Source organism: Anoplopoma fimbria, chromosome 21 (genome assembly GCF_027596085.1).
Source record: "Anoplopoma fimbria isolate UVic2021 breed Golden Eagle Sablefish chromosome 21, Afim_UVic_2022, whole genome shotgun sequence".
Classification (NCBI taxonomy): Eukaryota; Metazoa; Chordata; class Actinopteri; order Perciformes; family Anoplopomatidae; genus Anoplopoma; species Anoplopoma fimbria.
Genome location: NC_072469.1, coordinates 19,843,384 through 19,856,518, shown reverse-complemented (window position 1 = coordinate 19,856,518; position 13,135 = coordinate 19,843,384). Strand labels below are relative to the sequence as shown.

At 41.0% G+C, this 13,135-nt stretch overlaps 1 protein-coding gene across 1 annotated transcript; it reads right to left on the bottom strand.

The window, feature by feature from the left end:
- Positions 1 to 2,208: 2,208 nt before the first annotated feature.
- si:dkey-12l12.1 (uncharacterized) lies at positions 2,209 to 6,769 on the bottom strand. Its single transcript, XM_054623328.1, has 6 exons — positions 6,496 to 6,769; positions 4,724 to 4,771; positions 3,496 to 3,606; positions 3,018 to 3,134; positions 2,662 to 2,739; positions 2,209 to 2,576 (listed from the first exon to the last, which is right to left on the bottom strand). The coding sequence occupies exons 1-6, from the start codon at positions 6,616 to 6,618 to the stop codon at positions 2,505 to 2,507; spliced, it is 549 nt and encodes a 182-aa protein (XP_054479303.1). The 5' UTR covers positions 6,619 to 6,769; the 3' UTR covers positions 2,209 to 2,504.
- Positions 6,770 to 13,135: the final 6,366 nt, after the last annotated feature.

Genomic DNA, 13,135 nt, shown 5'->3' with positions numbered 1-13,135 from the left:
TATTACAAAAGCTACAAAAAGACCCAGTTTGTAAGAAACAGGAATTAGCCTTTAAATGGAACAACACAGTAATTAAAATTGTGATGAAAATAAAAGACAAGACACAGTGTATTCAGGCAAGTGGTATTCATCACAGGAGGGTTCAGCAAAATATCAGTGTTAAGTCGATCCTATCCTCTATAAAGATAAACTTCTTACCAACTGCTGATGTAGAACTTGTTTGTGACTGTCTTTTCCCACATTGCATGTTGTTTGGGATGAGATACTCCTGTCAACAGAAACTAATACTTACGCCGTGGTTTCCGCTGCTTGAAAAGGATTCTGACTGTAAGCCACTAACTACGTATGAACCTGAAGCTTTTTTGGGAAATGTGACATATCTTGCTCCTTACGTCGTTTCCTACCACAGTCCTATAGATTGAAGGCTTCCAAATGATTCTGTTAGTAGTGATTATCACCAGCTTTGTTCTTAAGGGGATGACTGAACCCAAAGCAGAGCGGAAACAATGCCACACACCATTACGCAACCGCGACGACTGAAACAAGCTATAAGGATTCCCTTTGTGTGGACCACACGCAGTGAGACATGCTCAGATAGACGTCTGAACTTTAATTTAACATTTACATCACCAGAGGAAATGGGTTTATACGGTTGATTTATATTTATAACTTGTCTGTGCTCAGTAATAGTGCTTTGTGTGTCTGCAACTGATACGCACACACCCAGACGCTTTTGCCTTGTTCCATCAGGTCATCAACTGCAAGTTTTCCCAGGATGCATTAGCCCAAGGGTACAGTCAGTCAGTGATACCCTGCTGGCAGCTGTCACAGGAGAGAGAGAGAGAGAGAGTGTGTGTGTGTGTGTGTGTGTGTGTGTGTGTGAGATGATGACAGGGGGAGTGAGCTGAGGCTGTGTTTCTCTTGTCGGCTCTAACTAGGAATTAGAAGGTCTTGGTCCTTATCAGAGCATGACTGTTTTCTGAGAAATCCGAATGGCATCCTGTGGTTGTTTGTCACAAAGATGACACCAAGACAATTTACAACCAGCTAATCACGGTTATCTGATGGGATTGTCACACAGCTCAGAGCCTTACACTTGTCCATATTCTCCCAAAGCGAGCTGCTGAAGCCTATTCTGTATCAATTATGTGCTTCAGGGAAAATGCCAAGTTTATAAATAACATTTTGTTTTTGGTTATTTTTTCCTTTGCTCGCTGTTTGTGTCTATAAAACCATAAAAATGAGACCGAGTACTGCCATACCTACGTCATGAGCTGAGGGCTTTGATCAGTAAATGAGCAGAGGATGAGTCATCCTATTCATTTAGATTGCCTTACACTTTTACCCAGGCTTTTTTCCTCATCAGATTGCCTCATACTGGATTTTCTGGTGACATTACGTTGGGTGGGCCTCAGTGCAATTTTAGATGCCATTATTGCTGCTTTTATATTTAACCCAACTTGCAATCATCCCAATACAGCACTGTTTTTCTGAGTTGTGGCACAGGTAATTTGTCTAATCTGATATGCTGTAAATAGAGACCCAGAAGCAGAGCCGCCCACAAAGATCAGATTTGGTGCACACATTTACGTCAGTGTCCTGCAGAAATACTCAAACAAAACCTCTCTGGTCCAGACCATACTGTGTTTCCATTCCTGGCCAAATGAATTAAAAATGACACAAGATATTTAAATAGACAAAGTTTGACTCCTGAAACAGATGGTCTAGACTGAATTTAGATTTTTCTTTTCTTTTTTCTCTCACACACAGGCTATTTGCCCTTGGCTGCTGTAATGTTACTGGATTAGGGCTTTTATAGAAAAGAGTTTCCTGCTGTTTAATTCTGCCACCATCTTTGCCAACCAAGCACCATACATGTAACACTTGCCATCTGTAATTGGGGACTTAGTGGTGTTTTAACCCCATGGTACTCAATTTTATGAATCAGTCACAGTCAGTTTCGCAGGCCCTTGACTGGCAAATGTAACGTGTCATTCTGGGAAAGAGAGAGGGAAAGACTGAGCTGCTACTGTTATACAATTTCTGAATGGAGCTCAGAGTGTAAAACTATTAACCAGTTTATAGAGGAGGCTTCAGTGGAGCATTAAGTACTTAATATTTAAAGACTCTTACACCATATGTCTCTACTAAACTTTTATTGAAATATGATACAACACAAGAAATATTTCTGCAAAAATATACCCCCAATCTTCATAAGGAATCTGTGATTAAATAGGTTAGAACAAAATGGCAAACTATAACATTAATATGGGATCATTTGTGACTTAATTTTATAACATGCAGGAATATATTAGAAACTTAAAATAGTATATAAAAAGTATCCGCAAGTGCAGGCTGGCTGATAAAAGTGAGAAAGCTTACATTTGAAACAGTAATTGTTGACACACCCATCAAAATGATTTAAACCAAATGAACACAGAAATTATATGGGGGGATAATTTGTACACCCCTTGTCAGGCTTTGCCAAAATGAGAAAGAGCAATTCATTTTGTAGCAGCCGTCTTCTGTATGCTTCTTTTGGGTCTGTCGTTCTGTCCATCATTCTGTGGATCTCCCTGGAGAGCACAGAACCAGCATTTAAATATACATCATATATAGGACATTTGTGCTTAGGATAATAAACACTATATGATGACTTACCAGCACAGAGAAAGCCCCAGATCGGCCTGAATTCCTCTTGGGAGGCTCGACCTTCACCTGTCTTCTTGCTCTAGTCACCTAGAAATGAAATCCCAAACAGAAGAGTGATGTTCTTGCCATTTTCTCTGAGGACATTAACTTATTTCCGCATACTGAAAGAGTTTATGATGAATGTTTTCCAGTTTTAAACTGAAAGGACATTGCCTGAATGAGCCATTTCAAAAGGACAGATTTTACCACTGAATAGACCAAAGTGAACCAATAAAACCAAGTAAGGTGGCCTTATAACTCTGTCTGCACATCCGGCCTCTTCGCCCCAGCTGTTCCTCTGCATGGGGGTTGCCATGGAGACTCACCTGTAGGGGGTTGGATTTCTTGTCGTGGTTGAGGAGGGAGAAGGATCCAAGGCGGGATTTACGCTTGTTCTTTTTCTTACTCGCAGCTTGAACCAAGTGCCGCCTGGACCTATCGGCCTAAAAATCCATAGACACAGGGATTAATAAACACGTTGATACATCCCACACACACAATTGAGCTCTCTTTGAATCCACCAAATTGAATTAGAATTTGGAAAAAAACACAATCCCCAGTTGAGATTTTAAACATTACGGGATTATCTCTCTCTAGATGGTCTTACATGATGAAATCTATTTCTCGAACAGATGATGTGGTTTCTGTGGCTCATTCCTGTATTAACGCACATACAGATGATTCAGTATGACTACAGCTTCACTGGAGTCTTGGCAGCAGCAGCCACCGCTGCAGTCCCCATCTTCCCCCGCATTTGGCTTTTGCTCACGCTGACTCCAGTATGACTAACAAGAAGTGGTTTACCTGGGTGAGAGTGTTAGGGAAGCCTTTGACGGAGACGGCCCCAGGCAGGCTGGATAGGCTCATGTGGGTGGGACCCCTCCGCTCCAACTGTCTCTTACGTCTGAACAAAACCTACAAGGATGAGACAGTCACAACCACATCCACAGCCTCAGAGGGAAACAACAACTTCTGCACGTCTCCATGTGTGGGAGTGCATCAAGTCTTATGTGATGAGATAATGAGTGGAGCACATTGTCCTTTGTCCTCTCCTGTCTTGTCCTGTTCTTTTCCCATGTAGGTAGGCAAACTCTACTATTTAGGGGTGTAAACTGCAAAGTTATTATTGTCAGTAGCTCTGCCATTTCCTGCATTTCTCATTGATCTGCACAGAAACGAAGCACTGCTATTGATCAACCCGTATTCCTAATAAATGGAATGTCACTATGAGAAACAACAGGTTTCGGTTTGCCAATTAGAACTTTGTGGTAAATGTATAAAGGTGCCACAGGCCCCTGATTCCATCAATTATTTTCCCCCGCAAAGTGTGGACATAAAAATAGATTGTGTCCAGTATTTAATAATAACTTCCTACCCTTTCTCCTTTTCCCATCAGTTGAAAACAAACACAACGACACATGGGTACAACATATTTGCCCCACAATCATTTGTGGTGCCATTTAAAGTGCTTGTAGTGATTGCTGTTGACCTACATTTTGATGATTGCTTTAATTTTCACGTGAGCTTTGTGGAGTATTTGAGAATCAGATGCAGCACCACAGCAGTACAGTTCAGATTTGAGGGATAATTGCAATATGCATATGTTATTGCGGGAATACACACAATGCCAGTGCGTGTACGGGACTTAAGTAACTTATATTTAGCTTCTATGGTTTCACTGCCGGATAGCTTTGTCACAATTACATGATATCACTATTTGTATCAGTAATATAGTTATCTAATTATTCAGTTTGCTCGTAATAACCTAATTGTGTTTTGTGTTCTATAGAAAAGAATGAACTCAACCCATCACAACATACCTCTCTCTGTCCACACCCCTTCATTCCCCTCTATTGTTTCTTTCTGCCTCATGTTTCTAGTACCATGATGTTTTCTCTCTACTGTATAATTCCCATGAACATGCAACAGACCCTGTCAGAGTAAAAGCTGCTCTGAACTGGAGGGCAGGAACTAAAGGATTCATACTTAAGCAGTAACCTTGAGTAGTATAGGAGGAAGTGGTGACACATACCAGTTCTTCAGTTAAGGGTAGCGCCCTCTGCTGCTTCTGATCATCATACTGGGAAAAGGAAGAGGAGGGGGTCAAGAGTCTGTTGATTTTCATACACTGCATGCATGATTTAATACATACAGACAGAAGCTACTGATTGAAACGATCATTATCTATTCATGAATATATGGCCATTTAGAAGTCAGGTCCTGAGAAACAAAACTTCTTTCCTGTGTGTGTGTGTGTGTGTGTGTGTGTGTGTGTGTGTGTGTGTGTGTGTGTGTGTGTGTGTGTGTGTGTGTGTGTGTGTGTGTGTGTGTGTGTGTGTGTGTGGTGGGTGGTGTGTGTGTGTGTGTGTGTGTGTGTGTGTGTGTGTGTGTGTGTGTGTGTGTGTGTGTGTGTGTATGTATTTAAGCAAAATTAAGCCTAATCAAAACCTGCCACAATCCATCTGGATCTCTGCTGCTGTGCACATTATATGTTGAGTCCATAAATGACTCATTTACTCATTTAATCCATTCCGTTATAAACACAAGTAAACTTTGCGGAAAACTTGAGTAAACTAAACCAAATGTAGCCGCTGAAAAGATGCTCCATCGGTTATTAGTTAGTCCCCACCACATTTAAAGCTGAAAATTGCGCATTCTGTAATTACAACACAAATAACTGCTGCAGAAAAACACATATGTGGCACAACATCCCTCGGATGGAACAGAACTCCCAATGAAAACTCTTTCATGTGTGGGTGAAAATCCTCCTCACTCCTCGCAGCTGTCGAATCGGTTGTCCAGATGAGTGTGATTACTTTGGACAGAACATGGGGACGGTCCACAGAAAAATGCTTGCCACAAGTTTAAAGTATAACAGCCGTTAGCCACATGAAAAACCAAAAAGGGAGCTGAAAGATTTTGTTCCATAGAGGGGTGTATTTTTGGTGTGGTGGCATGATGGCTGTAAAAACCATTACAATGAGACTTTGTTTCTGTTAAAAAAAAAGTATACGTCTCCACAGGTCAGGGTTAGACTGTACACGTACTGCCATCCTGACACACACTTGACCACTACTTTCGTCACAGACGCCTTTTTCCAAGGAGTCAGAGTGAACTTACATTCCAGCAGAGTTACTGGCTTCCTTTGACCTGAGCTACTGTAAAAACACTGACCACACTGTGTCTGAGAAAGATCTGACCAAATCAGTCCGCTACTGGTCATTTTAAGCTAAAATAAAAGTACAAACTGACTGTTAAAGATTATTATTCCTTTAAATGAATTATAGATTGTTAAGGTGCATCCTAAAATATTTCCCTTATAATATCTCTGCCAATCACATGTAAAAAATGCTGAAAGCAGATGAGTTAGAGACTCATTTTTAATCTTTGAGTCAACTCACATGTGGCTTGTTAAAGAGAAAGAAATGCCGAAACCATTTTGAAATTCACTCAATTTTCAACAATTTAAAACATACTATTTTCTTCAAATTTAAATCAGACCGATTCAAAATGAACATTAGAGATGTAGCTCCACGTCTCACTGCCAGTTTGCATACATAAAGTGCTCTGTGGCGTCCATGCTGGAGAAAATGCTGATAATTCAGAATCTTTTCGCTCTCATGTGAAAGAAGGGTTAGTTATTATATAGTTAGGTACAGCAAACAATGTTTAAAAAGACTCAAACAGGCTGCACTTACCCCTGTAGTGTCACAGCAGCACAGATGATGTCTGATACATAATGAACACCTTTGGTTACCACTGTCCTTCCCTAACTATCACATCCATTAGAAGTGCGTCTCTTACCTGTCCGTCTGCGGTCTGTCCGCTGACACACAGCTCTCCCTGTGTCGCTCCTGAGCAGTCCAGGGCGTGTGACAGCAGGCTTGCCTGCAGGCAGAGCACGCACAGCCAGATAGTAAACCCCATGATCCAGGCAGGAACTCGAGTGTTCCCAGCCCCTGTCAGCTCCCTGCTTTATACTCTCGGCTCTGCTAATGGGGAACAGATGCAGGGGAACGAAAGGCCATGCCAGTTTCACGCAGACAAACAGTCCACCACAAGCCTGTGCTCTCCGCCAGCCAGTGGCCTGCGGTCCTGCAGAAACATGTCAGACATCTTGAGGGGCCTCCTCTTTAAAAGCTGCCTCCCCCTACCCCACTTACCCTACTCAAAAGACCAGGACATTTTCCACTTATGCCTGCATTGTAGCTCCTGCCAAAGTGTGTGTGTGTGTGTGTGTGTGTGTGCCTGTGTGAGTAAATTAGAGAGAGCACAGAGAGAGTGGAGAGAGAGAGGAAACTTGTGTTGTCAAACCTCTGTACATAACAGATGAAAAATTGGTGGTTTGGTTCTTGTAATTTCTTGAAGAAATCCTGCATTATGCAGCGAATTAGTTTAGTCTCCTGGCTCAGTTTGGATGAATCTTTCTCCTTGTGCTTTCAAAATGTACATATACAGTGGCTATTTTAGTACTGCACCAATCCAAACACTTCAGTAAGCCTGTTAGAATTACAGTAATTCCTCCTCAGTACACTTCCCAGTGGAATATACAGCTATCAACACTTTTGACTGAACATTGGCAAAGGATTGACAGATATGGATAAAAAAACATTATAAGTCTATTGGGGAAACTAGTCGTGAAAAACTGTAAAACAACAGAAACGTACTGTGTTTTCTTCATTTTCTCTTTAAATTGTACAGTATGTTTCACATTATATGGACTGCATGTTGAGGGGGTTATATAGCATACCTCTGTGGGAGTTTTTATGGCCTTTAAAACAGCACACTATCAAGAATGCTTCTCCTGATGGGGCATGTTAGAGATGAATAGGCACCCTGTCTCAAGGTGTATTATATGATGGAAAGAGTGAGTGGGAGCGAGAGAGAGACGGGAATCTAATGTCTTCAAGCCTCAGGCTCTGGGTCACAGAGGAATTGACTCCAGCAAGGATTGGAAACATGCGCTGCAGTGAAAGTTTCTGGAAATTAAATAAGTTTAATTTCATGTCCAAGACAAGCCCATATACCACTTCCCTGTCCTCTAGCATATCATTGAAAGATTTTTCTTCTCACTTAAAAAGGCTTGTGAAAGCCTCCGCGATGTCTCTGACAATTTCCCAGTGAGTCACAGTTTGAGTGTGGAAAAAGAAGGTTGGTTATTCATCTTTATCTCCATCTCCCAATCCCCCCCCCACTTTCTTTATTTTGAGATAAGTTTGACTCGGTGTAGGAACAGTGTTGCAAACTTCTCCCTGGAGGTTCAGCATGACCACTGGCTAGACAGCAGACTAGTGATGTGAAGTGAAATTGGGGATGTTTAGTCAGGAAACAAAGGAAGCCATTTTACTGGACAGACCAAGCAGTTCATTTCTGTGTCAGTCCTACTGCACTTTAGTTTAACACAACACTATAACTTCTTGTAAGACATGCTGAAATCATGTTGCCAAGGTTACAAGTTTGCATTAGCCTCTAACAAACCACAATGAGGCCGTGTAAAGAGACAGTAATCACAGCGGGGAAGAGTTATTTCATACCCCAAATCCCAGTTATTCACTCAACACTTTCAAGTTTAAAGTAACTTTTTTAAAGCAACTCAGGGAGTTCACTGAATAAAAATTGCCATGCAGCGCCGCCCTCAGTATTCGCCCTCCACTGCCTCCCTATGGGGACGTGTTATTCGTCAGCGGCTCTCCTTTGAGCTGCTGTCAATGTGTCTGAGAATGAAGCTCTACGGCTAACAGCTGTTGACCTTGTGAAACTGACAACAGTCTGCTCTGACCAGAGATGAGAAGACAGGTAATTTGTAACACAGAAGTACTCGAAGAAATGCATTTGTGTCTGCGCGTGAGGGTAAACAACAAAGCTATTTGGCAGCAGCATGACAGATGAGAGAAAACAGGAAATGTGACTTGGGGAACAACATCTGGATTAGGAGACTTGACTCATAAAGTAATGGATGTTTTGGATTATGTCATTGAAACATCGACTCTCTTACTGCCTCATTTGTTAAAGGGTTGGTTCACCCAAATTACAGAGAAACTTGTCTTACTTAACTCTTATGGTATCTATTCATGTGGATAGTTTTGGTTTTATTTGCCCAGATTTCAGAGATGAAAATAACGCCTACGCCCAATTACTAGGGAGGTGAATGGAATTTTGTTTGCCGTGCTGAAAGCATTAAAAATATTTGAAAAGTTCAACAGGCTTGTATCTTTCCAGACACGTTGTCCCTGTTTCTCTGTATAATCCACAGACCTCACCGTGAACCACTTTTACAGGCAGAAAGTATAATAAAGGAATACTTCACCCTTGGAATAATCATTTTTATATCAATTACTCAGCCTGTTGTTACCTTGTATTCTTGATAAAAAAAAGATTCTCGCATTCCTTTATGGTGAACCAAGATTCAAAAAGGAATTGTGATTGATAAACAAATTGTCATTTAAGGGTGAAATAGACCTTTAAAAATGAATTAATGAGAAATTGAAACATTTGTTAAATATTTGATTTGTTGAAAAGGCTGATCCGACCAGTTTGATAGTTTGCCTTTCTGGAACAAACACTTGCACCCTAGATGCAGGTGGATTTTGTAACCTTTGGACAGCTGTTTCACCCTGCTTCCAGTCTTTATGCTAAGCAAAGATAGTTGGTTGCTAGCTTGATTAAACGTAAAGACATGCAAGCGTTATCCAGTGTTAGCTGTAAGCTAGCTAGCAAGATGCGTCTACGCGTCAATAAGCCCCACTCTGCGGATTTGTTTCTAATTGTGTCTTTACATTTATTTGTATGCAGACATGCTGCCTCAGAAATATGCTTTGCATTTTGTCTGAACACTCAGTATGAAAACCAATCTAGGAAACCCCCAAAATCAATCTTTGATTTGGAGAAAGTCATGAGCTCTCTCCATCACATCACAAAGGATTGTGTTGGTTCTGAGCTCGGTGCTTTATAGAGCAATGTTGCTGTGAATTTAAAAAAACAACAACAATACAGCTACCCTTTACAGTTCTTGGATATGTATTTCCATGAATACTAAAACCAATAATAGCCAGTACGTGAGGAATTGCTTCACTCTTGGCTTGCTTCCAGATGAAATGAACCACTGACATAACAGTCAATTAGCCTCCTTGTGCAGCCAGGTGAAATTCGTCCTATTCAGGACTCCATTTGGCAACCTAAACTCAGTCATGCTCCAAATAGCACTTCCAATCATGTCTCTGTGTAATTGTATGTTAAAACTGTATATGTGTCTGGCAAAAGAGGAGAACTCCTGTGTGTTGGAAGGGTGAGACGTGAACAGTGTGTTTCTGTCCGGTCATGTAACCTCTAGCTGAGAAATGAGATACTGAAACTCATGTCTCATCCCTCACTTGGACACTTATAGGTCTGATTACAAATCAATACTTCTCTACAGCACATCGTCCTCTTCTTTTCTATGCAGCTGCTTTGGTAACAGCTTGGTGATAGGTACAAGTGAGAGAAAAGCAGCAAGGCTTTCAACACTCCCATGTGGAAACAGCGGAGGAAGCCAAGGACGAGGCTGAGGAAAAACTGTGTGGCTGTGCTGTGATTTGTGTGATTGTCATTGAACAAAGAGGAATTATTGTCTCGCCTCTTACATTTCACTTTCCGTTTATGTGTCCTTGGCTGTTTGAGCATTAACACACAGAGGAGCGCTCATTTGACTCAAAATGAATCCTAAATATATCATCACTTACTCACAGTATTTGTCTTTAATCTCACATCTGATGCCCGCCACAGACTTTCACTGAATAAAAAGGCACTAAGCAATCGCAGCCCTCATTCTCCCACACCAGGCTGATGAAATACGGCTTTACTCCAAATGCCGCCCTTTAGATTCGTCTACAGAGAACCATAACTTATCAATTTTGACATCAAAACTCCCAGGAAGAGAAAACATTCAGTCTGTAGATAATCAATTAAATCATAAGTCCCTGTAGCTGGGGGCTCTGTGGGGATTTGACGTCTCAAGGGAGTCAATATCTTTGGTGGTTTAAAAAAAGTTACTCCACAAAAACAAGAAAGTAGGGCATGTTGAAACTTTTGCTGGGTTACAGCCATTTTATTACTTAGTATTCTTTTTAGAAGTTTTAAAAAGACTGACGAACACTGATTATCAGTAGCTATTTTCAAACTGCACCTGCAATTGTTGGGGTAAAAATTGCTGATAGTAAGTGTCTTTCTATTGTTCCAGGTTAAAAAATGGCTGCCGCTGTTGAACAGAACACAATTGCAAAACACGTTTTAAGGGCAGCAGCTATCAAACCTGTGTGAAACAGGAACAAGTTGTGTACACTACGTTTTTTAAAACCATGGCGATTTCTTTTATCAAGGCTAGCATCAACATGCTACCTTTTCAGCTAAAAATGAGACAATTCATCTGTTATAAAAAGTTATTAAACCAACTAAACAAATTACACTGATGTAACTTGTACAAGCACCAATATGAAGTGAAATATGTAGATCTGTTCCCAGAGAAAGATCAATCAGAGTCAGCAGCCTTTACTGATGTATTTGTACTATCTTTTCTTCTGTACAAGTCATCATACAGGTCATTTAAACTGAACGTCTTGAAGCTCCTAATTGATCATTTCCACTGCACAGTGTCTTTGAGAAGTTGCATGATGCTCGCACTTTACATGATCGTACTATTAGTGATGTTATATATTTATGGCAGCAATGAATAAGTAGGAAATTGGTCATTAAGCCCAACTTGTCTGGTTATTATCACAGCACACCGACCATTGTACATTCAGCCAGAATACTAAACACGATATCATGAGAGAGTGTCAGACGTAGTGTGGGTCATGCCCTCTCACTATCTCTCATTTATATCCAATCCTTTCTCTGCTCTGGTTACCATGGCAGCAAGGAGTTGGATTCAAACACTGCCACTGAGAGTTGAAGCCTTTGACAAGAGGAGGGAGCCGACCGTGTCGGTATCTGGGTGAGACAAGGTGTGGATGGGCTCAGTCTGACGTGTATGCTGCTATACAGATGTTTCCAGCTGCTGCCACACATGCACTATTGCACATGTATCATAACCAGTGCGCAGAATGTTGTTGTTGGATGAATATGGATCCATAAAAAACATGCTTTTCACTGGATGTGATGCAGAAAGGAACTGAAATCATCTTTTTGTCTGCGTGAACATGAATCTGAAATCATAGTGTTTGACTCCTAACAGACAGATGTCTTTGTGCTGACTGTCTTTGTCAGTTTGTCTGCTACTTTGCCTGCATATTAAAAACTTGCGGGTCTTACGGTCCTTGATAATCAGCAGCAAACCGGCTTGCTCCACAGAGTAGGAGAGCAATCATGTTAGCAGAATTAGGTAAACAGTCTCTTTAAATGTTTGTTGTTAGTCATGCTGAATCTTACACTTTACTGTGTATAAGATCTCATGATAATAATTGATTTTCTATGCCCTTAATGCATTGTATTACGTAGAAGTCACATATTTGGTATAGGGCTAGGTACTGAGAGTCTAGTAATATGATACTTATCATGATTAACGGGTTACGATTTAATATATTGGTATATAATGTGATTTTAAAATCTGTGGGCTGCATCTTGAAATAACCGTGATGAGCTACGAGAGCTGTGAGACTGAACAAAATTCTCTATGGGTCCGTCAATGAGTGACCGCTTTCGCATTGCACATAGTAATTGACCCATTGTCAACTTTGGAACATTTCATAATCAGAGCATTGCTAAAGCAGCAACTAACTATTTGCTCTGTAAAGCTATATTGGATCAATGTCTACCAGAGCAGAGACCAAGTCACTCTCCCTCTGTGTCGGTTGGTATCCAAGCTTCTCCTTGCTTTGTTTACATAGACGGGCCGGTCGCCAGGGCTTTTTGTGCATATGAGCGTGCCCAACTGGTTAACTCACTACGGCCACTTGGCATTGCTTTCATACATTGGTTACTGATAACGCCGTCATTTTGGAAGCGTAGCACCCACCCTCCAGTTCCCCCTCAGGTAGACACTGTTAGCTCTGCCAGCACTTTTAGCGTTATTTGCACTGATAGCCCCGTTAGCTGCGAACCGCCGGCTCAACCGTCGTCATGTTAAGAGCTGTTGAGACCCTCCAAATATCATACAGAGTACCTTGAATATAAATAATATTGATTAATTCAGGTTTAATTTGTGGCATTTTGCATAATTTAAGTGTTTGATAGCATGCAAAATAATGGTAATGTATCTTTGGGCGAGAAGATAAAATTTGTTAAAGGCATTACATTATTTGATCATTTCTTCAGATGTGCGAGTGCACTCATCAACTCCTGATCATAGGCTGGGCTCATTCACAGGTGGTATGTGTTAACAAGTGTTGCTTATTCTGGGTGGCTAGCAACAAAAACACCACTTTAATAAACAGAAAACTTGGCTGGTGAAAACTATTGGCAAGCAACAGGG